A 23,551-nucleotide genomic window follows, 5' to 3' on the forward strand; every position below is an offset into this window, starting at 1 on the left:
GATATTTAAGATTAAATATCACTCCTACTGAATTAAGAGTTGTTATTAGGTTACATAGATCCACCATGTACAGTACGATAGCAAAATACTGCAGATGTTGGAAATCCGAAATAACAGAAAATGCTGGAAAAACTCAGCAGGTCAGGCAACATCCGTGGAGAGAAATTTGTGTGGTTTTCTCCTCTTTCCTGAAGATACCAACTCAGGCTGGGCACAATTCTAGATGCCAGAAATCCTCCAGTACCTCACCCAATCGGTCATTCTTCATTTATAGCCAAGTCAATGACTATTCAACTGTGGAGGGTGTCACAGCTGAGCCTGATCCAGTCTTCAAACAACATTCACACATTTGCGGTTTCCAGCAGAAGTCACTGGAGAGCAATCAGGGGCAGGAACCCTGGTTTATTTTTCTTACTCCCTAAGCCAAGGGTGCTCAAGCCAATCGTAGTATCTGGCTGTGATCGGATAGGTCAGTACAGGGACAGAACTTCCTGATCTGTATCGGTTAGTATCACAGGTTAGTATCACACTACACATACCAAGCTATCAGTTTAGTGTGTAAAATAATTTATAACAAAATACCCTAAATCCACCCACAACGTCAAAGCATGCTCAGTGCAATACACTCCAGCACACAGGAGGCTTCTTCTACAGGGGTTTAACTGTTGTACAAATGTACCTGTGCATGCAAATGTATGGTGTGGTATTTCTCAGTTTCTGTTATGATAGCAGACCAGTTTACTTATTTATTTTTAGATTGGCAGACAACTGAAATTGCAAAGATGTCAGACGAAGCAGATGACAAAAAGGATGAATGAAAGAAAAACTGGGTAAACTTACTGAAAAATACCTCATAAAAAGGTTACAAAAAGGTGAGATGTAATTTAAATCATCGTGAGTGGGTGTGGGGGACAACTGTAATAATTGTAACTGTGGTACTTTTTAGATATAAATTTCCACAGTATCTCTACAGGGCAATTGCATTCAAACATCACAGGCAAGGTTTGTTCCTTTGTCAGAAAGCCAGCGTTAAGAGCTTTGTGTCTGGCTGACCTCCCCAGCTGGCCCCAGCAAATTACCCAAGGTCAGTCTCATTTACACTATTTTGGCAAGCTGCCGGTGGGATTCCTGCCTGCACTGGACAGCCTGCCTTTGGATGGAAGGTTAACTGACTGCTGCTGGCTCAGGCAGCGGAGCGGGACCGACTGCCTCCAGGACAGCTCAAGAGGGGGGCCAGGCTAATTAAAAATCACAGAATGCAGGAGTGCAATCAATCGTGGGACATTTAAAATTTTAAGACCCTCCCACTTGCCACAGCAATGCTGGATGCCAATACAATGTTGGTGTTCCCCAGTGCACAGTGTTGCTATGGCGGTAATGACAGAAAATGTGACTCATGAAGTCACTCTGTCATGACCATACAATTTGAGTAAGCCCACCCATGTTTGGGCAGACATACTCAAAAGCCACCATCACTTCTGCATGTGATGGCATAAAGGCAGGGAGCGAGCAGAACAGGTCCGTGGCCAATTTCCCACACTAAATCAGGCGTAATGGGAGCAAACATCTTGCCTCACATCTACAATACTGCAGCACAAGCAGCTATTAGTGTAAAAGAATGAGGACAAGAACATGACATCAGAAAATTACACCACCACCTTATGATGTTGGCTGCTCATACCTCATTTGTATCAGTGTCAGACATTGTTTGTGTGTTTTCACATACTTCCACTTTATTATATATTATGGCCTAGAAATTCAGTATAGCCACTTTTGGGGCGGTAAAGTCGGGCGGCCGCTGAAGTTTGCGCCCGGCGCAAAGTCGAGGCCACTTCGCCGATATTCAGTAGCATCGCCCTAAGAGGTTGCTGCAGCGCTAAAACTGGCGATGCACGACTATCTTTAGGCGCTAAGCCGGCGGTGCTGAGCTATACCGCCGAGGCCGGGCGCAGCGCAGGTGCGGTGATTTCTTCATTGACGGCAGACACGCTGGCAACGGCCATCTCTTAAAGGGGGAAGGGTCGATTTGTTTGGCTGCCACGCCCTGGACACTGCAGCCCTCCACCTAGGCCTGAGCACTGCTGCTGCAACTGTTTACCGCCCAGGACGATGCAGAAGGCCCGGGAGAGAGCGCTGCGCTTTAGCGAAGGTGACCTGAGGCTGCTGGTTAGCGCAGTGGAGCGAAGACACCATGTTTTGTTCCCTGACAGTGGCAAGAAGCCGGTGCCCAGCGTCTACCGCAAAGCCTGGAGGGAGGTCTCCAACAGGGTGACATCCAACAGTGTGGTTGCCAGGAATCCTGTACAATGCAGGAAAAAGTTCAACGACCTCACTCGGATTGTCAGGGTGAGTACCCTTTCCAGTGTCCTCCTCATCCTTGCATGTGCACCTCACATTATGGACAAAGGGACCTGAAAGCCCTAATGGCCAGCCCTCATCCAGCAGCTATGGGACTGGCATGAACATCAATTGCACATTCTGCACTTTACACACTGTCCAAGCTATTCGACCATGGGAGGCAGTGCAGACAAGATCAGGGCTACACAATGGCCAAGCTATTCGACCATGGGAGGCAGTGCAGACAAGATCAGGGCTACACAATGGCCAAGCTATTCGACCATGGGAGGCAGTGCAGACAAGATCAGGGCTACACAATGGCCAAGCTATTCGACCATGGGAGGCAGTGCAGACAAGATCAGGGCTACACAATGGCCAAGCTATTCGACCATGGGAGGCAGTGCAGACAAGATCAGGGCTACACACCGTACTTAGAGGCCGTCCTTTCTCTTGCAGGCCAAGCTGGCTAACAACAGGCGTAGCCAGATTGGGACCGGTGGAGGCCGACCTCAGCACCAGGAGCTCACCGACCTAGACCAGCGCGTTGAGCGCATTATGGGAGTCCGTGTGATTGGTCCCGTTGCCACTGAAGATGCCGACCCTGTTCTGGGCACCAATGGTAAGGACATCACCTTTTGGGCCTCTCTCGTTCCACTTGCGCATCAGATCAACATCCTTTGCCACTGTCCGACCAATGCGGTGAATGGCACCACTCATGCCTCCCTCGCTGACGCCCTGTCCTCACTCTAAAGCTACTCTTGTGCCTTCCTGCTTTCAGATGGTGAATCGCCAGGTGAGGAGGCGGGCCCTGAAGCTGCCAGTGACAGCCCCTCGGAAGAGGAGGAGGAGGAGGAGGAGGAAGAGGTAGCCGGCCCATCAGTGGCACCCTCAGCCGCGGCAGCCCATGGCGATGTAGGGGACACGTCTTCCCTGGAGGGGAGCCTGGGGGGAAGGGTCGCAGGAGAGTGAAGTTCCTGGGCCCAGCGGCCTGCAGCAACGCGGGAGGGGTGGGGAAGCTCGGCGGCCTTCTCCCCAGAGGGCGAGTGCGGCTTCCAGTCCTGCGACAGTCAGCGCAGAGGAGGTGCGCCTCCTAGAGGAAATGGCCGTCGACTCGGAGCGCAGGCACACGGAGCTCATGGGGGTAGTGGCACGGATGCCTGACTCCATACAGTCACTGGCTCGGAGTGTGGAGGAATTCGGGGCAGCACAGGCCAGGAGTCTGCAGGAATTCGGGGCAGCACAGTCGGCGAGTACCCAAGTGCTCACTCGTGCCGTCCAGTCACTGCCTGGTCTTATGCGGTCACAGACCAGGGCAACACGGGCACTAACTGGTGCCACACTGGCTGCATCAGCCAGGCATCGCCAGGGCACCCGCCGCCCTGCAGCAGCCCAGCGGGCTGTCCTTCAGCAGTTTGCTGCGCATGCTGCAGTGCTGGCCCGGGCGACTGCCACTGTCTCAGGCGACCAGCGAGCGCCTGCCATCAGCCAGCTTGCCCCCATTCCTGCAGCCGACACTGCCACTCCACCAGTGCAGCTGCCACCAGCTGCTGGACACACTGATGCTGCCCAGCCACAGCTGCAGCAGTCACCAGCCGGCCCCTCGAGGGCCAGAGCTCGTGCAGGCCGACCCCCAAGGGCATCTGCCGTCTCGCCATGTGCCCCTCAGGAGCCTTCCCCCAGCCTTGCTGCAGCCACTGGGCTCCAATTGAGGAGCAGCAGGGCGGGCAGGGGCCGCACAAGTATGCGCAAGGCATCGCCCTCGCGGGACAAAAAGTAGAAGGTGTGGGCAAATGTGTTGTTTTTATGAAGGCCGAGGATGTTGTGTTTGTTTTTATGAAGGCCGAGGATGTTGTGTTTGTTTTTATGAAGGCCGAGGATGACGGTCATTTTTGTTTCACTGTTTTGTTAATCCTCTCCAGGTTGTGGGAGCGAGCTATGTGTCTGACTGTTTTTGGGGTTTTTTTTCTGTTTTTGTTTGTCATGTGGGAAGGGCACAGAGTTTGTGGAATAAACAATTTTCTTTAATCAGATTGTCCATGTTTGAACTTTGAAGTTTTTGTTGCCTTGACTGGCTGAGGGCTTGCGGAGCGGCTGCATTCATGTTCTTTCATTGGCACAAGCCATTCCCTGAGAGGGGGCCTAGAACCTACGTTCAATAAGCCGCCGACGGGCGGCCCTTGGACCTTGTGCCTCCCTCCTGTGCTGGTCCTCCTCCTCCTGCTCCTCCTGAGGTGGTGCTCCAATCTGTGGTGGCAATGCCTGAGTCCTGCGGATAGCCAGGTTGTGCAGCATGCAGCAAACGACCACGAAATGGGAGACTCGCTCCGGAGCATACTGCAGGGCTCCGCCGGAACGATCCAGGCAGCGGAACCGTTGCTTCAGGACGCCGGTTGTTTGTTCGATGATGTTCCTGGTCGCTTGATGGCTCTCGTTGTATGCCTCTTCAGCAGGGGTCCTGGGCGCGCGGAGCGGGGTCATGAGCCAGGTACACAAAGGATAGCCTTTGTCCCCGATAAGCCATCCTCGTGGATGAGGCTGTGCCTGGAACATGTCAGCCACAGTAGTCTGTCGCAGGATGAAGGCATCGTGGCTGCTGCCTGGAAAGCGGGCATTGACAGCTAGGATGAGCTGCCTGTGGTCACACACCAGCTGCACGTTCAGCGAATGGTAGCCCTTCCGGTTGCGGTATTCCTCGGCATTCTCCAGAGGTGCCCGCAAAGCCACATGCGTGCAGTCAATGGCGCCCTGCACCATGGGGAAGCCCGCTATTCTTCCAAATCCCATTGCACGCTGTTGCTGCTTGTCCAGGGTCATGGGGAAGGAGATGAACTGACGTCTCCTTCTGAAAAGGGCATTGGTCACCTGGCGGATGCAGCAATGCACGGCGAACTGGGAGATGTTAGCAATGTCCCCAGCAGCGGATTGGAAGGAGCCGGTGGCATAGAAGTTGAGAGCCACCGTCACCTTCACTGCCACCGACAGAGACGTCCTGCACCTCAGCTGTGGCTGCAGATCTCTCCAAAGCAGTAGGCAGATCTCTGTGACCACCTCCCTTCGGAATCGCAGCCTCCTAACACACTGGTCGTCAGACATGTTGAGATAGGAGAACTGCTGGCGGTAGACCCTGGGTGGGTAAGGCCTCCCTTGGCGACGCCTGTTGCCCCCTCTCCGTCTAGCCAGGGCTCGCACTCTCTCACGGCGTCTGTGAGCCCTTTGGATGTAATTGTGAAAGCCAGCGTTGACACCCATTGCAGCCCCCATAATATGCTGGCAAACAATGAGATATGAATGAAGGCAAAGACAATTGCAAAGCTGTGGCCTGAAGCCAGAAGTACCTGTCCTAGTGTTGGGCCAAAGCAGTAAGCTCTCTACCTTGGTCTCTCTCCAAAGATCCGTTTCACAAGAATGAGTGCTGCAAAATGGCAGCCTTTTATAGTGCAGGTGAAGTGCCCTTTAATTTGCGCTCCCCGCGGCCCGCATCGGCTGAGCACCGTTCCACTCAACAGTCGCTAGGGACACCAGGCGCACAATGGGCCGGCGCGACTGAAGTTCCGGTTGGGGGCGCACAAAGGGCGTTGCACGAGGAAATGATGTCATGATCTGCGCGCGCAGCTGAGCGCGCACAAAGACTTTGCGCCGGCGCTAAATGTCTACTGAAGTTGGGGCGAGGCGCAGATCGCGCTGCACCCGGGCGCTAAGCGTCTAGCGCTCGACATCTACTCCTCCTAAGGCGCTAACGGCTGGCGCAACCAACTGAATTTCTAGCCCAACATATCTATCTATCTATCTTTCTTCTATCTATATATAAAAGGATACTTCTGTCTGTCATTCCGTCTGTCTGTCTTGAATTAACTCAAAAGTTATAGAGCGTACCTACACGTGCGTTACGGCGAAAGAAAGCTGACGATTCCAGAACCGTCCTAAGCGTATTTACGTTTCGGCCGGACAAAAATTGTTCGCGCGTTATGCAAAAAACCTTCAAAATTAAACTCATTATCTGCTAAGTAGCATTGATTGACTGACGTCAAGGTCAACCAATCCTGTGCCGGCACGATTGACCAATCCTACAGTTCAGTTGCCTGATGGTTGCCCAATCGCTGCGTCTGTGGGCGGGACTAATCGTTTTCATCTCAGGGATTTGGCAGCCATTGCCTCAAGCTAAAAACCCCATTTACTTCCAGCTCAAAATCTGCTAATCCAGCTTCGAAAAAGTTAGTATCTCTTTTAAAAATAACATAAGATTTACCAAAAACGTTTTATAAGTACTTTCACTTTCATCTTTCAAGGTATTAAAAGGTAGAAATGTTGCCCGGCAGCAGATTGAGAGGGACACAGAGACAGGGCCCAAAAGCCTGGGACTCGATTTAAAATGTTGCCCGGCAGCAGATTCACAGAGGGACACAAAGAGGCCCCAAAGCCTGGGACTCGATTTAAACCGCCCGGCCCAAAACAGCCCTGGCAAAGCCGGGCTCCCCCAGCTAGTCCTATATATATATGGGTTAATTGGAGGTTGTTTTTTTGTTAACTACAAGATAGTTTTTAACTTTCAAGCAGAGACACAAGGTGACGTCATCAGTGGCGGCGCAGCACAACAGGCTAACGCCGCCATTAGCGCCCCAGCTAAATATCGCAGGAGGCGTGGCCAGTGGCGCTAAAGCCAGAGTGCCCTCTTCAGGCGCTAACTGGTGGCGCAGCCCACCGAATTTCTAGGCCTTAGAGTTTTACAGCACAGAAAGAGGCCCTTCAGCCCATCTATGCCTCGATTAATGAAGGCAAGTATCCTATATGCCTTTTTAACCACTATTTCCCCTTCCTTCCTGTGGGTAAGTGTCTGGCTTCTGATCAGCACTTTTCCCCACTGGAGTGGCAGAGATTTTGAATTCGGCCCTAGCAAACCATGCATGCAAACTAGCTGCCCCTTCGCAAACTGTACCATGCTGCTGGAAGATTATGGCACATGTTAAAACTGGTATTTATTTTAGTTTGCCCTCCAGAAATACTTCACTATCATCAGGAAGTAACTTGGATGAAAACTGTAGACAATGTGCTGCAAGTGGAGAGATTTAACTCTCCTGGCGATCTACAGCTGCGGTCCAAACAGGCCGACAAAGACTAAACCAAGTGTCAGAAATTTAAGAGTTTAATCATGAAGCTATTTTGTGCACTTATTGAAAGCAATATAATATTCACACACAAAAAACAGAAAATGCTGAAAATACTCAGAACTGATGAAAGGTTAACTCTGTTTTATGCTGCCTGACATGCTGAGTATTTCTAGCATTTTCTGTTTTTATTTCAGATTTCCAGCATCTGTAGTATTTTACATAGAAGATAGGAGCAGGAGTAGGCCATTCGGCCCCTCGAGCCTGCTCCACCATTCAATGTGATCATGGCTGATCATCCAAATTCAGTACCCGGTCCCTGCTTTCTCCCCATACCCCTTGATCCCTTTAGCCTTAAGAAATATATCCAACTCCTTCTTGAATATCTATTTTTTATATATATATAAAAAGCAGTTGGTTTGTCTGTCCGTCTGTCTGTATGTATGTCTGTATGTCTGTTTGTCCGCTATACACTCCAAAGTTATAGAGCGTACCTACACATAAGTTATATCAAAAGAAAGCTGATGATCAGGGGCGTGTCACAGGCGTATTTACTTTTTCGTCAGACAAAAATTGTTCGGACAGTATACAAAAAACCTTCAAAAATCCGCTCATTAGCGGCTGACCAATCCTACCACTCATTAGCGTTGAGTGACGTGATGGTTGACCAATCCTACAGTTCAGAGACCTGATGGTTGACCAATCGGTGCATCACGGGCGGGACCTAATCCTGCAGCCTCCCGAAACTTCGCCGCCATTTTTTCCCCTGCTTTTCTTTAACAGCGAGCGGGGCAGCTGCGTCGGCCCGCCGGAGCGGGGGGTGAGTTGGGGTCACTCGGGCCGGGCCTCACAACCGCTCGGCCCGAGACACAGAGCGGGGGAGCGGCAGCGGCCGGCCGTCAACCGCGCGGCCCTCTAAACTGCCCTGGCAACGCCGGGCCCCCCCAGCTAGTATTTAATGTATTGGCCTCTACTGCCTTCTGTGGTAGAGAATTCCACAGGTTCACCACTCTCTAGGTGAAGAAATGCCTCCTCATTTCTGTCCTAAATGGCCTACCCCTTATCCTTAGACTGTGACCCCTGGTTCTAGACTCCCTGACCATCGGGAACATCCTTCCTGCATCTAGTCTGTCCAGTCCTGTCAGAATTTTATAAGTTTCAATGAGATCCCCTCTCATTCTTCTAAACTCCAGCGAGTACAAGCTCAATCATCCCAATCTCTCCTCATACGTTATTCCTGCCATCCCAGATATCAGCCTGGGGAATCTTCGCTGAACTCCTTCCATGGCAAGAACATCCTTCCTCAGATAAGGCAACCAAAACTGCACACAATACTCAAGATGTGGTCTCACCAAGGCCCTGTACAACTGCAGCAAGACATCCTTGTTCCTGTACTCAAACCCTCTTGCTACGAAGGCCAACATACCATTTGCCTTCTTAACCGCCTGCTGCACCTGCATGCTTACCTTCAGCGACTGGTGCACAAGGACACCCAGGTCTCGTTGCACTTCCCCTTCTCACAATCTATTGCCATTCAGATAATAATCTGCCTTCCTGTTTTTGACACCAAAGTGGATAACCTCACATTTATCCACGTTTTATTGCATCTGCCATGCTTCTGCCCAATCACCCAACCTGTCCAAATCATCCTGTAATTTCTCGGCATCCTCCTCACAGCACACACGCCCACCCAGCTTTGTGTCGTCTGCAAATTTGGAGATATTACATCTAGTTCCCTTGTCTAGATCATTTATATATATTGTGAATAGCTGGGGTCCAAGGACCGATCCCTGCGGTACCCCACTAGTCACTGCCTGCCACTCGGAAAAAGACCCGTTTATTCCAACTCTTTGCTTTCTGTCTGCCAACCAGTTCTCTATCCAAGTCAATACCTTGCCCCCAATCCCATGCGCCTTAACTTTACACGCTAATCTCTTATGCGGGACCTTATCGAAAGCCTTCTGAAAGTCCAAATACACCACATCCACTGGTTCTCCCTTATCTATTTTACTAGTTACATCCTCAAAAAATTCCAGTAGATTAGTCAAGCACGATTTACTTTTTGTAAATCCATGTTGACTTTGTCCGATCCTGTCACTGTTTTCCAAGTGCTCTACTATTGCATCTTTTATAATGGACTCTAGCATTTTCCCCACTACTGATGTCAGGCTTACCGGTCTGTAATTCACCATTTTCTCTCTACCACCTTTTTTGAATAGTGGGGTAACATTAGCTACCCTCCAATCCATGGGTACTGTTCCAGATTTCATCGAAAGTTGGAAGATGATCAGCAATGCATCTACTATTTCTAGGGCCACTTCCTTAAGTACCCTAGGATGTAGATTATCAGGCCCTGGGGATTTATCGGCCTTCAATCCCATCAATTTCCCTAATACCATTTCCCTACAAATACTGATTTCTATCAGTTCCTCCCTTTCATCAAACCTTATGTTCCCCGACATCTCTGGGAGGTTATTTGTGTCCTCCTTTGTGAAGACAGAACCAAAATATGCATTTAATTGGTCTGCCATTACTTTGTTCCCCATTATAAATTCCCCTGATTCTGACTGCAAGGGACCTACGCTTGACTTCACCAATCTTTTTCTCTTCACATATCTATAAAAGCTTTGAGTCAGTTTTTATGTTCCCTGCAAGCTTACTCTCATATTCTATTTTCCCTTTCTTGATTAATCCCTTTGTCCTCCTTTGTTGAATCCTAAACTGCTCCCAATCCTCAGGTTTACTGCTTTTTCTGGCCAATTTATATGTCCTTTCCTTGGATCTTATGCTATCCCTAATTTCCCTTGTTAGCCACGGTTGAGTCACCTTTTTTGTTTTATTTTTATGCCAAACTGGGGTGAACAAATTCTGTAGTTCATCCATGCGGTCTTTGAATGTTTGCCATTGCCTATCCACTGTTAACCCTTTGAGTGACATTCCCCAATCAATCCTACCCAACTCGCGCCTCAGACCATCGTAGTTTCCTTTATTTAAATTCAGGACCCTAGTCTCGGAGTCAACTACTTCATTCTCCATCTTAATGAAGAATTCGATCATATTATGATCGCTCTGACCGAAGGGGCCTCGTACAATAAGATTGCTAATTAATCCTTTCTCGTTACATAATACCCAGTCTAAGATGGCCTGATCTCTGGTTGGTTCCTTGACATATTGGTCCAAGAAACCATCCCGTAAACACTCCAGGAATTCCTCCTCCACAGTATTGTTACTAATTTGGTTAGCCCAATCTATATGTAGATTAAAGTCACCCATGATGACTGCGGTGCCCTTATTGCACGCTTCTCTAATTTCCCTTTTAATGCCATCCCCAACCTCCGCATTACTGTTTGGAGGTCTATATACCACTCCAATTTAACCTTTTTCTGCCCCTTGGTATTTCTCAGTTCTACCCATACAGATTCCACATCATCAGAGCTAATATCCTTCCTTACAATTGTGTTAATCCCTTCTTTAACCAGCAATGCTACCCCACCTCCCTTTCCTTTTTGGCTATCTTTCCTGAATATTGAATACCCCTGGATGTTGAGTTCCCACATATTATTCACACATTCTGGCATGTGCCATTGGTTTGTATAAAGACTAGATAACTCACAATTTTAAGTGCTAACACTTGCATTTTATTTTCCTTTCCCTTACGTTATAGTTTTTTTTTTTAAATCAGACCTGTTCAACCATCTTTGTTTTCTGTAGCTTAAAGTTGTGGATAACTGTAAATCACTTTTTTTAATGTTTAACACGTGCATCATATATACTCACATACAGGCGCGCGCACACACAATACACATAATTTCTATTGTTTAATCAATTTTGTTTCACGGTTTCTCACCTCTGTCTGCATTGCAATCTATAGAACTATAGTTGGGATTGTGGCCCAAAATATAACAATGTTTCGAATCCACATTCTTGAAAATCATCCCTAAACATGTAAAAAAAAGTCAGTGATTACAAGTCATTTCACAGAATGTACTTCTGAATAAATCACAGATGAAAACTCTTACCCCCAGAAATGTCTTCTGGCCTATTAAATGTTTGTTCTGGGTCCCTATTAATTGCAGAGTCCTTGAAATGTTTTTGTACATTTAGCTTCTCTAAGCTTTCTATTGCAGTGCTGTGTTCAGATAAAGATTTTAGCAGTGAAATGGTATCTCTCTGGGCAGGAAGACAAGAATACTCATCAGCATTTGTTCTGCTTCCTTTTAGTTCCAGTGCCGATATCGGTCGAGCAACCGAAGAATGTTTCTCTGATGAAGATTCGGTGTTTGGGACAGCTCTGGATTTAATTTCAGTTTGACCCTTTCCACGCAAATTCTGATCCGAATCCTCTTCTTCAGTAACAGGTAATTGAGCTTCCAATTCTGTGTGGTTGGATTGATGGATTTCCATATCTTTAAGTAAGGAAGGCACTTTAATGGGTTCTGAAGAGGAGCTACTGCTGATGTTCAATGTTTGCGATAACATTTCAGTTTCATTTTCATACAAATCATTCGTCCCCATTTCATCCGGGTTAAATTCACCAAGTAGGTCAAAGTTTATACCATCAAAATTGTTAGTGTCCATGGTGTCTGATTCTACTGGTGTAACAGATTTTTCAGAATGCTGATCGTCAGCAGTAGAAAACCTCCTAGATGGATTATCCATTTTAATAGAACATTCTTTTGCTTTGCAAACGCTATTGTTTAATGTTTCTCCAGCAGTAGTAGTTGTATAAACCTCCTGAGGTTTAGTCTGTTCATTTACTGCTTGAATAATTGAATCTTCCTTTTCTTCGCGCTTCTGTTGTATTTCTTGAATATTCTGGGAAGAACCTCCTCCAGCTAAACCTTTGGACAAATTCACCGTTAAACTATGATCTGTCAGGTAAGTAGGTAATTCCGTACTACAATGCTGTATCAATCTAGGATCAGCCTTTTCAACAGGATAACCACCAGTATGATCAAAACAGCTTACCCGTTGATGGCCAGGGACATTACCTGCTACACAAGTATTGCTGTAGCCAATCAGAGGCTGCTGTGGCTTAAGTTCAAAGGTTTCTAAAACAGGACTGCTGGACACAGTTTTTGTGTCAAGTAGTGCTAAAATCTGAGCATTGCTCCTTTTGTTCTCGGGTATTAAATTAGTATGGGAACAGACTCCTGGATTGGAAGTTGATGCAGTAGACTGGAGCTCTTGGGCTATTCCTTCACTGTCATCTCCACGAGTAAATCCAGTATCTCGAGAATGAAAAGCATTCATTTCTTCACAGTGCCTCAATTTCTTATATTGATTCAGTGCCAGTGCAGCTGGTAATGATGACCTGGGCATGGTTTCTCCAGTTGGATCGTTCCTGTACGTACAAGAGGAATCTTCAGAAACAAGAGCAGAGCTAATTAAAGTTTCCTTTGTGCACAAAGTAGAAAAAAGGGGTGAAGTAGCATAAAACTGAGGGAGTGAAAAGCTTGGGTGCTGGGATTTAGCCATTGCACTTGTTGCATCATTCTCCTCTGTTGTTAGTTTCTTTGATATCTCTCGTGGTCCTTGGAAGCCCTGTAATTAAAATATATACCCAAAACAATAAATCAGAATTATGTGGATATTCAATGCATCTAAAGCACACTTATTTATTACAAAGTTACATCAAAATAATTACATACAGTGTGCTTCCTTTTTAGACCCACAGGCAAGTGGCATCGAGTCGGATTTGCAGGCATTATATTAGTTGTGACAAGCTTTGTAGCCTCCTTCTGACCAGAGTAATTGATGTCCACGTTCTTAGATGTTTTTTCTTCTTCCACAGTAATCAAATATCGATCACTTTCAAAGTCATTGCCTGATTGTATCTATCAATCAATACAGAAAACAATACTAAAAACATTAAATCATTGATGCAATGACACTGATTTTTTTTTTTTAAAAGAAAGGAAATCAAGTGCATGCTCATTAATCCATGTAAACAACCCCTCCACCACTGAACAAATGAAACCCTTCTACTTCATAGAAGAAAAAATATTCAATAAATATACATCACCTCTTCAAATTTGACATATATGTGATCCAGACAGAGTCCTTTATCATCATACAAAGTTGCCTAAAAGTTAATAGAAAAAAAATTTAAACTATCTTTTCCCTCCGAAGTTTCACCATCCCCAGTTATGTGTTGATAAATACATGAATGGATAAATTATAAAACAATAATCCATTAAGGAACGCAGATAGAAGTAAACCATGAAAACAAAGGAAGCTTGGATTGGAGGCACCGAGGTATTTATTGCCAACATCATGCATCACATACAATTGCAATACTGCATCTTTGTTTTGAGATTTCAGCATATGTAGGGCCTGAAGGAATCCTGAAACTGTGATTTAGGATCTGCAGTCGTATCAGGTTACAGTTTGTGAAATAAGACCATATTCTGATGAAGAGTCTACACCATCTTATTAATCCATCTTTTTGTTTCAAGTGCAGATGAATCTGTTTTTATTTCAACACTTTGGGTAAAAATATATATAAAATTGTAAAGGTGTATATTTAATCATAAAAGAGGTTTTGTTCAAAACCAGTGAGGAACAGTATGTGCCTTAATCAACAATTGGACCAAAATTTGTGGTGGGTATGACAGTGTACTCTCAGAGTACGCCGTCATACCGCCTTTGAAGTGGACAGCAGGTTCGGGATTTCCGCATGCACTAAATCCCAAACTTGCGATCTGTCGAGTTCCGACTTGACAGATCATCCGCAGACACCGCACCGACATTGTAAACCTAATTGCTGGCGTAGAGTTGGGCTAATTACCCAGCAATTACGTACAAAACTTTTACGACTGGTGGAAACAGGCGCAGGGCCTATGGGGCTGCCTGAATCTTCATCTGATGCTTTATTACTTTATTGGAATTGTTTAAAAATGCTTTTTTTCAATTAGATGACGTACAGGAACGTATGAAGTTGTCGAACCGGAGTGTCTCATTTGGGACGGCACCCGGAGAAAAGGTGGAATATTAGCACAAATTGACAGGCATACACACAGAATCACCCAAGAACTTAGTGGATGTTGTTAAATTTGTGTTTCTTTAAAAGAAATGGGAATGTAGCAGATGTTAATTTAACGGAATTTCACCCCAATTCTCCCGAGTGCCATTAAACTACTGGAATCTGCCTCCTCTTTTCCTTGAATTGATTTATTATTTTCCTGTTTTTATTTCCTTTTATTCTTTCTCCAAGAAAGCTTCAAAGATCAATTCTCCAAATACATGCTGCTTGTTTCCTGATTGGAGCACTGGGCCACGTGATCCCAGGTACGCTTCCGCACACACTGTGCCCCTGGGATCCGTGGGCCATTACGCTGCCCTCTAGTACACAGCGTCAAACAGCAAGTTCACGAAGGAGTGTCCCAATCGCATTCTATTCGGATGCCAGCGGTGTACTCCATAGATATGCCGCCGACTGCAAAATCCAGACCATCCTATACAGCAATACCTCCCTGATGGCTCAGTTAGTAAATGTCATGAATTCCAATCTTCAATCTCAACGTCTCAGATTTGATTCACCGCCTATGCTGAGTTAACTGATCTAAGCTGAGATGATAGTTATAATGCTATAACTGGCCTCAGTGTCCTAGGCCGATCTAAGCTGAGATGATAGTTATAATGCTATAACTGACCTCAGTGACCTGGGCTGATCTAAGCTGAGATGATAGTTATAATGCTATAACTGGCCTCGGTGTCCTGGGCACCGGAGAGAAAAATCAGCCAGTTTCTGACTGCTATCCAGCGATGTCTGCTGGAAGAGCTTGGGTGTGGACATTGCAAGAAAAGGATTGGGCTTGGACAGGGTCCTCCTGTGGTGAAAAATCCCAGCACTCAACGCAGAGGAAGAATGGTTACTTAGGTGAGGTACTGTAGGGCGATCAGCACCCATGGAAATGTAACTCAGCACGGAGTCACTGCCTTTAGGAGACACAACAAAGGAAGATAGGGAAGAATAAATACTTTTAAGAAAAAAGGAAAACCATAATACTTTCAATTACAGGTAAAAATGCTTTATTTCTATAAAATCTCCTGCACACTCAGAAATGTAATGGTCACCGTTAATTAGTAACTATAAAACTTCAGTTCTGTTAGTCCACACAACACTAAAACAAAATGCTTAGAAATGAAATTAAACAATATCATAACTAAAACATTCCGTTCATCTATAAAAGCACACCTCATAGGTTATCTAATCTAATATTTCAATATTTGGTAATCAAACCTTATTTCCAGAGGAACTAGTCTTTAAAATACCATCATGCCATTTCTTTGCTTTTTTTGTTTTTTGATTTGTGTATAGCACCTGAAATTGAAAAAAGCAAGGATTGACTGTTCAAATGATGGACGTTCTTCATAGCAGTCAAACAACAAGTTTTTAACTATGTAACAGAGGTTTCTGTAAATTTCACACTAACTGAAACCAACGCAAGTGTGAGGCAATAATGGGAGATAAACCTATAAGCTGGTTTGTAAAATAAATATCACAACTGACACACTGCTATATTATGTGTAAAAGATATTTTAAAAGTAAACTTTAAAATGAATTGAGACGCATCAAATGAACAAAAACAAGTAAAATTTGGTTTACTTACAACAAACTCACGGCAAGACATTTTTCACGTCTTTTCCAAGGTCATTTGCAGCACAGTTTAATTTCATAGTTCAATTATTTCAGCTATAAATAAACAAAACATGAATGTTATCACAGAATCACAGAAACCCCACAGTGCACTTCCAACAATTATTTTATTACTATATAATGTCAGGTGTAAAACAGACAATTACTCTTTAAATTCTGAAATTAACCTTTTATGCTTAATAAAATTAAATATTTAATATTGGGGCATATCAAGAATTCTGAGAAACTATTTCTTTGATTTCTTTCAATTGTGGTATGGAGTGATCCCCTGGAGTCCTGCATCTCACCTTTAACAAAGCAGCCAACATAGATTTCAGAAAGAAAGATTGTACTTGACAAACCTGATGGAGTTCTTTCAAGAGGTGATAGATATGGTGGATGGGGGAATTGCAGTGGCTGTGGTGCACATGGACTTTCAAGAAAGCCCTTGACCAGTTACTACACAGGAGGCTATTGGAGAGGTTTAAGGGGTATGGAATTCAGGAAAGGGTTGAAAATTTGATTAAAAATTGGTTAAAAAGGAGGGGAAAAAGAGACAGTAGAAGTTAAAGGCAATTTCTCAGACTGGGGTGGAGATGGATAATGGTGCCCCACTGGATTCTGTTCCAGGATTTCACATATACACTTTGCATCACACACACTGGCCCAAAGTAAGAGTGCAAGACTACAACAATAACAAGCTATTATAAAGCACCTTTAACGTAGTAAAATATCCCAAGGCACTTCACAGTAGTGTAGTCAGACTAAAATTGACACCGAGCCAAAGAAGGAGACATTAGGACAGGTGACCAAAAGCTTGGTCAAAGAAGTAGGTTTCAAGGAGCATCTTAAAGAGGTGGAGAGGAAGGAGTGGTTTAGGGAGAGAATTCCAGAGCTGAGTGCCTAGATGAGGCTGGATGAGGTTGCAAAGATAAGGAGGAGTGAGGCCTTGGAGGGATTTGAACAAAGAGGATGAGAATTTTAAAATTGAGGATTGCTGGATGGGGTCCAATGCAGATCAGCGAGCACAGGGTTCATGGGTGAATGGGATTTGGTGCGTGTTGCGATATGGGCAGCAGAGCTTTGGATGCGCTTAAGATGGTGGAGGGTGGAAGAGGGAAGACCAGCTAGGAGAGCATTGGAATAGTCAAGTCTGGAGGGAACAAAGGCATGGATAATGGTTTCAGCAGATGAGCTGAGGCAGGGGCAGAGACAGAGACGGGCAATATGACGGAGAGGTAGGTAGCCTTTGTGATGGGAGCGGATATGGGGTCAGAAACTCAGGTCAGGGTTAGGGTCAAATAGGACACCGAGGCTGCGAACAGTCTGCTTCAGTCAGAAACAGTTGCCAGGAAAAAGAATGGAAGCAGTGGCGGGGACCGAAGACAATGGCTTCAGTTTTCCCAATCAGTAATTGGAGGAAATTTCAGCTCATCCAGAACTGGACGTCGGACAAGCAGTGTGACAAATCAGAGGCAGTAGAGGGTTCAAGAGACGAGGTGGTGGTGAGGTAGAGCTGGGTGTCGTCAGCATTCAGGTTGAATCTGACATTGTGTTTTTGGATGGTGTCACCAAGGGCAGCATGTAGAGAAGAAATAGGAGGAGGGACTTCAGAGGCAACGGTGTGAGAGGTCGGAAGAGAAGCTAGTGCAGGCGATTCTCTGACTATGACTAGATAGGTAAGAGTGGCACCAGTCGAGGGCAGTCCCACTCAGCTGGACCACGGAGGAGAGGCATTGGAGTAGGATGATGTGGTCAACCGTATCAACGACTAGACAGGTCAAGAAGGATGAGGAGGGTTAGTGTACCATGGTCACATAGGATGTTATTTATTATTTTGATTAGGGCCATTTCAGTGCTGTGGCAGGGACGGAAACCTGATGGGAGAAGTTCAAACATGGAGATGCGGGATAGATAGACATGGATTGGGAAGCGACAACGCGTTCATGGACTTGAGGGAAAAGGGAGATTAGAGATGAGGCGGTAGTTTGCAAGGACAGAGAAGCCAATGTTTTTTTTAAGGAGGGGAGTGATGACGGCATATTTGATGGGGAGGGGGACAGTACCAGATGAGAGGGAATCGTCAACAACATCAGCTAGCATGGGAGCCAGGAAAGAAAGTCAGGTGCATCTCATGGACAAGGTGAGCTTGGAGAGGGCGTGAGGGGAGATAGGAGAGAAACTAAAGAAAGATGCGAGTTCTGGGCTAGGGCGGGGGTAAAATTAGGCAAGTTTGGCTTGGTGGGCAGGTGAAGGGAGGGATGTGGCAGAGGCAGCTGATTGGATCGTCTCAATCTTAGTGACAAAGAAGTCCATGAGCTCCTCGACTAGAGAATAGAAAGAACTTCAAAATATTTAATACTTTGAAACAGGGACTGAGAGTTTAGTTCTGATTGATATCTAGTGAAATTTGCATTGTGTTTAGGCTTGTTTCAGTTTAAATTTTATTTCTTACGAAACCTAATTCATAGTTTGCAGCTTGAAATATACGGTCAATCGGAGAAAACAAGGAATTTACTATGGTAATTCATATTATTTCGTGTATATCATTGGTAAAAGAACAAACTTGGATTTGTATAATGCCTTACTGAGTCTTCAATAAATCCCAAACACCTCATCAAATGAATTGTCTTTCGAAGTTTAATCACTATTGTTAGAAGTAGGGCAGCCAATTTACACATAGCAAGGTCCCACAAACAGTTAATGAGATGATTTAATCTGTTTTTGGTCCTCTTTTATTGAAGCAAATTAACTGTAAATTAACTGAAAATTAACAGAACTTTAAATAAAACTTATCAACTTAAATTATAATTACATTACCCGGGGTGACGATGCACTCCAGTCCCCGCGGAGCCCACCGGTCTCGGAAGGCCTCAAGTGTGCCGGCGGACACCACGTGCTCCATCCCTAGGGCCACCCGGGCGCGAACATAGCCGCGGAAGAGAGGCAGGCAATCGGGCCGGGCGACCCCCTCGACCGCCCGCTGCCTGGACCTGTTAATGGCCACTTTGGCTAGGCCCAGGAGCAGTCCCACGAGGAGGTTCTCTGACTCGCCCACTCCCCTCCGCATCAGGTGACCGAAGATCAGGAGCGTGGGACTGAAGTGCAACCAAAAATCAAGGAGCAGCCCCTTTAAATAATGGAACAGAGGCTGCAACCTCACACATTCCATATAAACATGGAACACGGACTCCTCTAGGCCGCAAAAAAGGCAGGCGGCCTGGGAGTCCGTGAACCTACTTAACATTTTATTGCACGGGACTGCTCCGTGCAACACCCTCCAGGCCAAGTCCCCAATAGAACTGGGGAGGACTCCCCCATAGACAGCCCTCCATTGGGGACCTCCGCCTCTGCCGGCAGGCAAAGATGACAAAGTGGAGAGTGTGCAGGAGCAGCACGTACAGGAAACCCCTCCGCGCAGAGCTAAAGGGCATGGAGGGCATTTCCTCGAGACGGTTCAAGTTGTGAGGCGCTGGTTCCCGAGAGGGGTTTTGGGGCCGCACGCCGATGAGGAATTCCGTCAGAACGGGGGTCAGTTCGGACGGAATCGCCCCACGTGCCTGAGCCTCCTCGATATACCTAGCGGATTCAGGGTCCAGTGCCACTTTCAGCAACTCGATGGCTTTGGCCGCGCGCCGGACGTTGGCAAATCTGTTTTTGGTGGTGTTAGTTGGGGAAGGAATTTTGCCAGACACCAGAACTCCCTTTCATCTTAGAAACACAGCTTAAAATACTGCCTCGTCACACAACCCAAGTTTAAATGGCCAAAATCAACCAACTCATCAACTATTACACTTTATTACTAAAATCAAAGTTTCAACATTAACACAATGTGAATCTAACCCTGGAATCATCCCCTCGCCTGATGCACAGAATCGCTTCAGACAGTCGGAGAAAGCTCAGTTAGGACAAGGTTTAATTGAGAGAAACGATCAAAGACATAATAATAAGGAACGTACATTTCAGAATTACCATTTCCAACTCTCTGCCGAAAAATAATCAGAAATGTAAATAAGACGTTTCGTGCACTTGAGTCCAAATTCTTCAAACCGACCGCGAGTATTCCCGCTGCTCGCGTCATCAAACAGCGACACAATTAACCAGGCACCAAAAACACAGATAAAACCCGCAATATTTTATCAATCAGAGCAAACAATGAATTTTTAAATTATAGTTGAATGTTACAGAAATGAGATGTTTCCCACTTGCCTCTGTGTGTTATTTATTTGTTGGTTTGAACAGATCTGTGCAGCGTTTTACTTAATTGAATGCAGTGTGTGTTATTTATGTGGTTTGCTGCAGTGTGTTAACTGCACCTCTCGCTGCTGAAGGTTGGAATCGCGCGCGGGTAGTTGGGCGCGCCGCGGGACAGGCCGAGGCTCGGGTCCGGCGCCATTAACTCCCCGCAGTGCCGGGGGTCAGCAGGCTCCCGGTGAGTAGCGGCTCGGGTTCAAGCTCTCAGTCTCGGGTCAGCAGGCTCCGGGTGAGTAACTGTGCGGTGCGCACGACCGTCTCATTCGGAGTGAACATGCGCATAAACAACAATAATTTCCACCGAAAAAAAATGTGAAGCTGTTATGTTCTAATAATTCCACAGATTTCATTTGAGCGATGTTTCGCCGTTCGGATAATTTTTTTCTAATCTTGGGATGTTTTGTTGGAGGGTGGATTGCGGCCTATGCCATTCCTCTCCTCACGTAGATTTACACCAGTGACTTCAAACCGATGTGGTTTTGAAACCGGCGCAGTGCTGGCGCTTTGGGAGAGGCGGGAAGTGGTGTGCTGAGGAGTAAGTAACTACTCATCATTTACTAAAATTAGGATCCCTAATCCAGTGACTAGTCACCAAATTGAGACGCCTGCTCTTGCGTTGACACCTAAACAGAAAGATTTGTTTCCGGTGCTGTTGATTGAGGGATAAATATTGGCCAGGCCGCCAGGAGAACTTTGAACAATGCTATAGGATCTTACATGTTCACCTGAGAGGCTAGGCTGGGTTCGTTTTAACGTCTCATTCAAAATGCAACACCAGCCTCCGTGTAACAACACTCTTTCTGGACTGGCCGGAAGTGTCGGCCTAGATTTATGTGCTCAAGTCTCTGGAGTGGAGGCTTGAACCCACAACCTCCTGACTTGGAGGTGAGAGTGCTACCACTGAGCCAAGTCTGAGATGGTGTTGGAGTGGATGCTCAACCAGCATATCAAAAAAGGTTAACAAGACTGACTGCAGGGTTTGGTGAAGAGTTGTGTGGACAGTCAAACTTGCTGTTGCTCTTGCCCTCCCCCCAGATTTAGAGATGTAGGTATCAAATCAAATCAACTTTTATTGTCATTGTTAGTGCACAAGTGCAGTACAGGTAGACTATCCTTTATCCGAAAACCTCGGGACCAGCCGTGTTTCGGTTTTCGGAGAATTTCGGATTTCGGAAGGTGGGTCGGCGGGGGGTCGTGCGCACGACTTACGCTGACGCTCAACGTAAGTCGGCGGGGGTCGGGGCCGGCGGGGGGTCGTGCGCACGACTTACGCTGACGCTCAGCGTAAGTCGGCGGGGGGGGTCGTGCGCACGACTTACGCTGATGCTCAGCGTAAGTCGGCGGGGGTCGGGGCCAGCGGGGGGTCGTGCACACGACTTACCCTTTATCCGAACTTCCGAAACCGGAACCCTCTAAAAACCGAAGGTTTTTTCGCTCAGCGTAAGTCGTGCGCACGATTTACGCTGAACGAAAAAACCTTCGGTTTTTAGAGGGTTTCGGTTTTCGGAAGTTCGGATAAAGGGTAGTCTACTTGTACAACGAAATGTAGGCTTGCGGCTCCCGAGAGTGTACATTTAGATTAAGACATTTAAACATTCAACATACATTTGGCTTGTAATACATTAACATAAACATAACCATAATAAAGTGCATTGGCAGATGTGCAGGCTTTAGAGTTTATTTGTGGAGTTCAGTAGGATGACAGCCCTGGGAAAGAAGCTGTTCCTAAATCTGGTCGTACGGGTGCGACTGCATCTGTCGCGTCTCCCAGATGGCAGGACGGCGAACAGACTGTGGCTGGGGTGGGTAGGGTCTGGGTAGGGTCTTTGATGATGGAGCGTGACCTCCGTAAACAGCGTTTCTGGTATATGTGCTCTATGGTCGGTAGCCGGGTGCCGGTAATGCGTTGTGCAGTTTTGACTACCCGCTGCAGGGCTTTCCGGTCATAGTAGCTACAGCTGCCATACCATACTGTGATACAGTTTGTCAGGATGCTCTCTATTGTGCAGCGGTAAATGTTAGAGAGGATCAGGGGTGACAGGTTACATCCCTTCAGCCTCCTTAGGAAATATAGGCGCTGCTGGGCCTTCTTCACCAGAGAGGAGGTATTGAGGGACCAGGAGAGGTCTTCCGTGATGTGGACTCCGAGGAACTTAAAGCTGTCCACCCTTTCCACCACAGCCCCATTGATGTGGATGGGGGTGTGACTTCCGCCTTTAGACTTCCTGAAGTCCACAATGATTTCTTTGGTTTTCTTGATGTTAAGGGTATAGACCACATCTGATGTGCATGGTGGTAAAATAACAGTTTCTGCTGTTTGTATTACAGTATGTAGTGGGCAGTCTGAGTTTCTGCATATGTGCACAGTCACATTTTTATAGAGGAAACAAACACAATCTTTGTCAGTTTGGTTACTTGAGCTCTCCTCCTTGGAGCAGAGAAGATTGAGGAGAGTAAACAGAAGTGTTCAAAATCATGAATGGTTTTGATAGAGTAAATAAGGAGCTAAAATAAAAAGAGAAAATGCTGGAAATACTCAGCAGGTCAGGCAGCATCTGTGGAGAGAGAAACCGTTAACGTTTCAGGTCGATGACCCTTCATCAAAAATAAGGAGCTGCTGTTTCCAGTGGCCAAAAGGTCGGTAACCAGAGGACACATAAGGTCATTGGCAAAAGAACCAGTGGCAACATGAGTAAAAAAAATAAATTTACACTGCCAGTTGTTGTGATCTAGAATGCACTGCCTGAACGGGTGGTGGAAGCAGATAAAATAGTAACATTCAAAAGAGAATTGGGATGAATACTTGTGGGATGGGGAATACAGGGCTATGGGGAAAGAGCCGGTGAGTGGGATTAATTTGATAGCTCTACCAAAGAGCTGGCACAGGCATGATGGCTGAATTGCCTCCTTCTGTGCTTTATCATTCTACGATTCTGTGAGCTCTGGCAGAAGTTTTGAATTCATAGAATTGTTTTCAGCGTGGTACAGTATTTATCACAGAAACCCCACAGTGCAGATAGAGGCAATTTCGGCCCATCGAGCCTGCACCGACACATCCCACCCGATCCCCGTAACCCCTACACCAACACATATCCCACCAACCCCACGTAATTAATCCCCCTAACACTAAGGGTCAATTTATCATAGCCAATCAACCTAACCCGCACATCTTTGGACTGTGGGAGGAAACCAGAGCACCCGGAGGAAACCCACGCAA

General features: G+C 46.3%; 2 protein-coding genes across 11 annotated transcripts in view; one reads left to right on the forward strand and one right to left on the reverse strand.

Annotated features, from left to right (window-relative positions):
- LOC147122945 (5'-3' DNA helicase ZGRF1-like) overlaps positions 1-20,374 on the reverse strand; it is a 153,938-nt gene extending 133,564 nt beyond the window's left edge. For all 5 annotated transcript variants that reach the window (XM_085962226.1, XM_085962225.1, XM_085962229.1 and 2 more), the window contains exons 1-7: positions 20,040-20,374; positions 16,055-16,137; positions 15,685-15,765; positions 13,465-13,524; positions 13,091-13,276; positions 11,459-12,983; positions 11,287-11,376 (exon numbers count right to left, since the gene is read on the reverse strand). In XM_085962226.1, coding sequence (XP_085818352.1) covers positions 11,287-11,376; positions 11,459-12,983; positions 13,091-13,276; positions 13,465-13,524; positions 15,685-15,765; positions 16,055-16,075 — 1,963 coding nt within the window. In that variant the 5' untranslated portion in view covers positions 16,076-16,137; positions 20,040-20,374. The remainder of the gene's footprint in view (positions 1-11,286; positions 11,377-11,458; positions 12,984-13,090; positions 13,277-13,464; positions 13,525-15,684; positions 15,766-16,054; positions 16,138-20,039) is intronic.
- Positions 20,375-20,401: 27 nt separating this feature from the next.
- Positions 20,402-23,551, forward strand: part of larp7 (La ribonucleoprotein 7, transcriptional regulator) — a 56,631-nt gene continuing 53,481 nt past the window's right edge. For 2 of the 6 annotated variants that reach the window (XM_085962232.1, XM_085962235.1), the window contains exon 1: positions 20,589-20,869. The gene's annotated coding sequence lies outside the window, so the exon portion shown is untranslated. Of the gene's footprint in view, positions 20,564-20,588; positions 20,870-23,551 lie in introns of those variants that run through there. The other 4 variants (XM_085962234.1, XM_085962236.1, XM_085962231.1 and 1 more) reach the window with 4 other exon arrangements.

This window comes from Somniosus microcephalus, chromosome 2 (assembly GCF_052327205.1).
Source record: "Somniosus microcephalus isolate GS21.2 chromosome 2, FLI_Smic_1.0, whole genome shotgun sequence".
Lineage (NCBI taxonomy): Eukaryota > Metazoa > Chordata > Chondrichthyes > Squaliformes > Somniosidae > Somniosus > Somniosus microcephalus.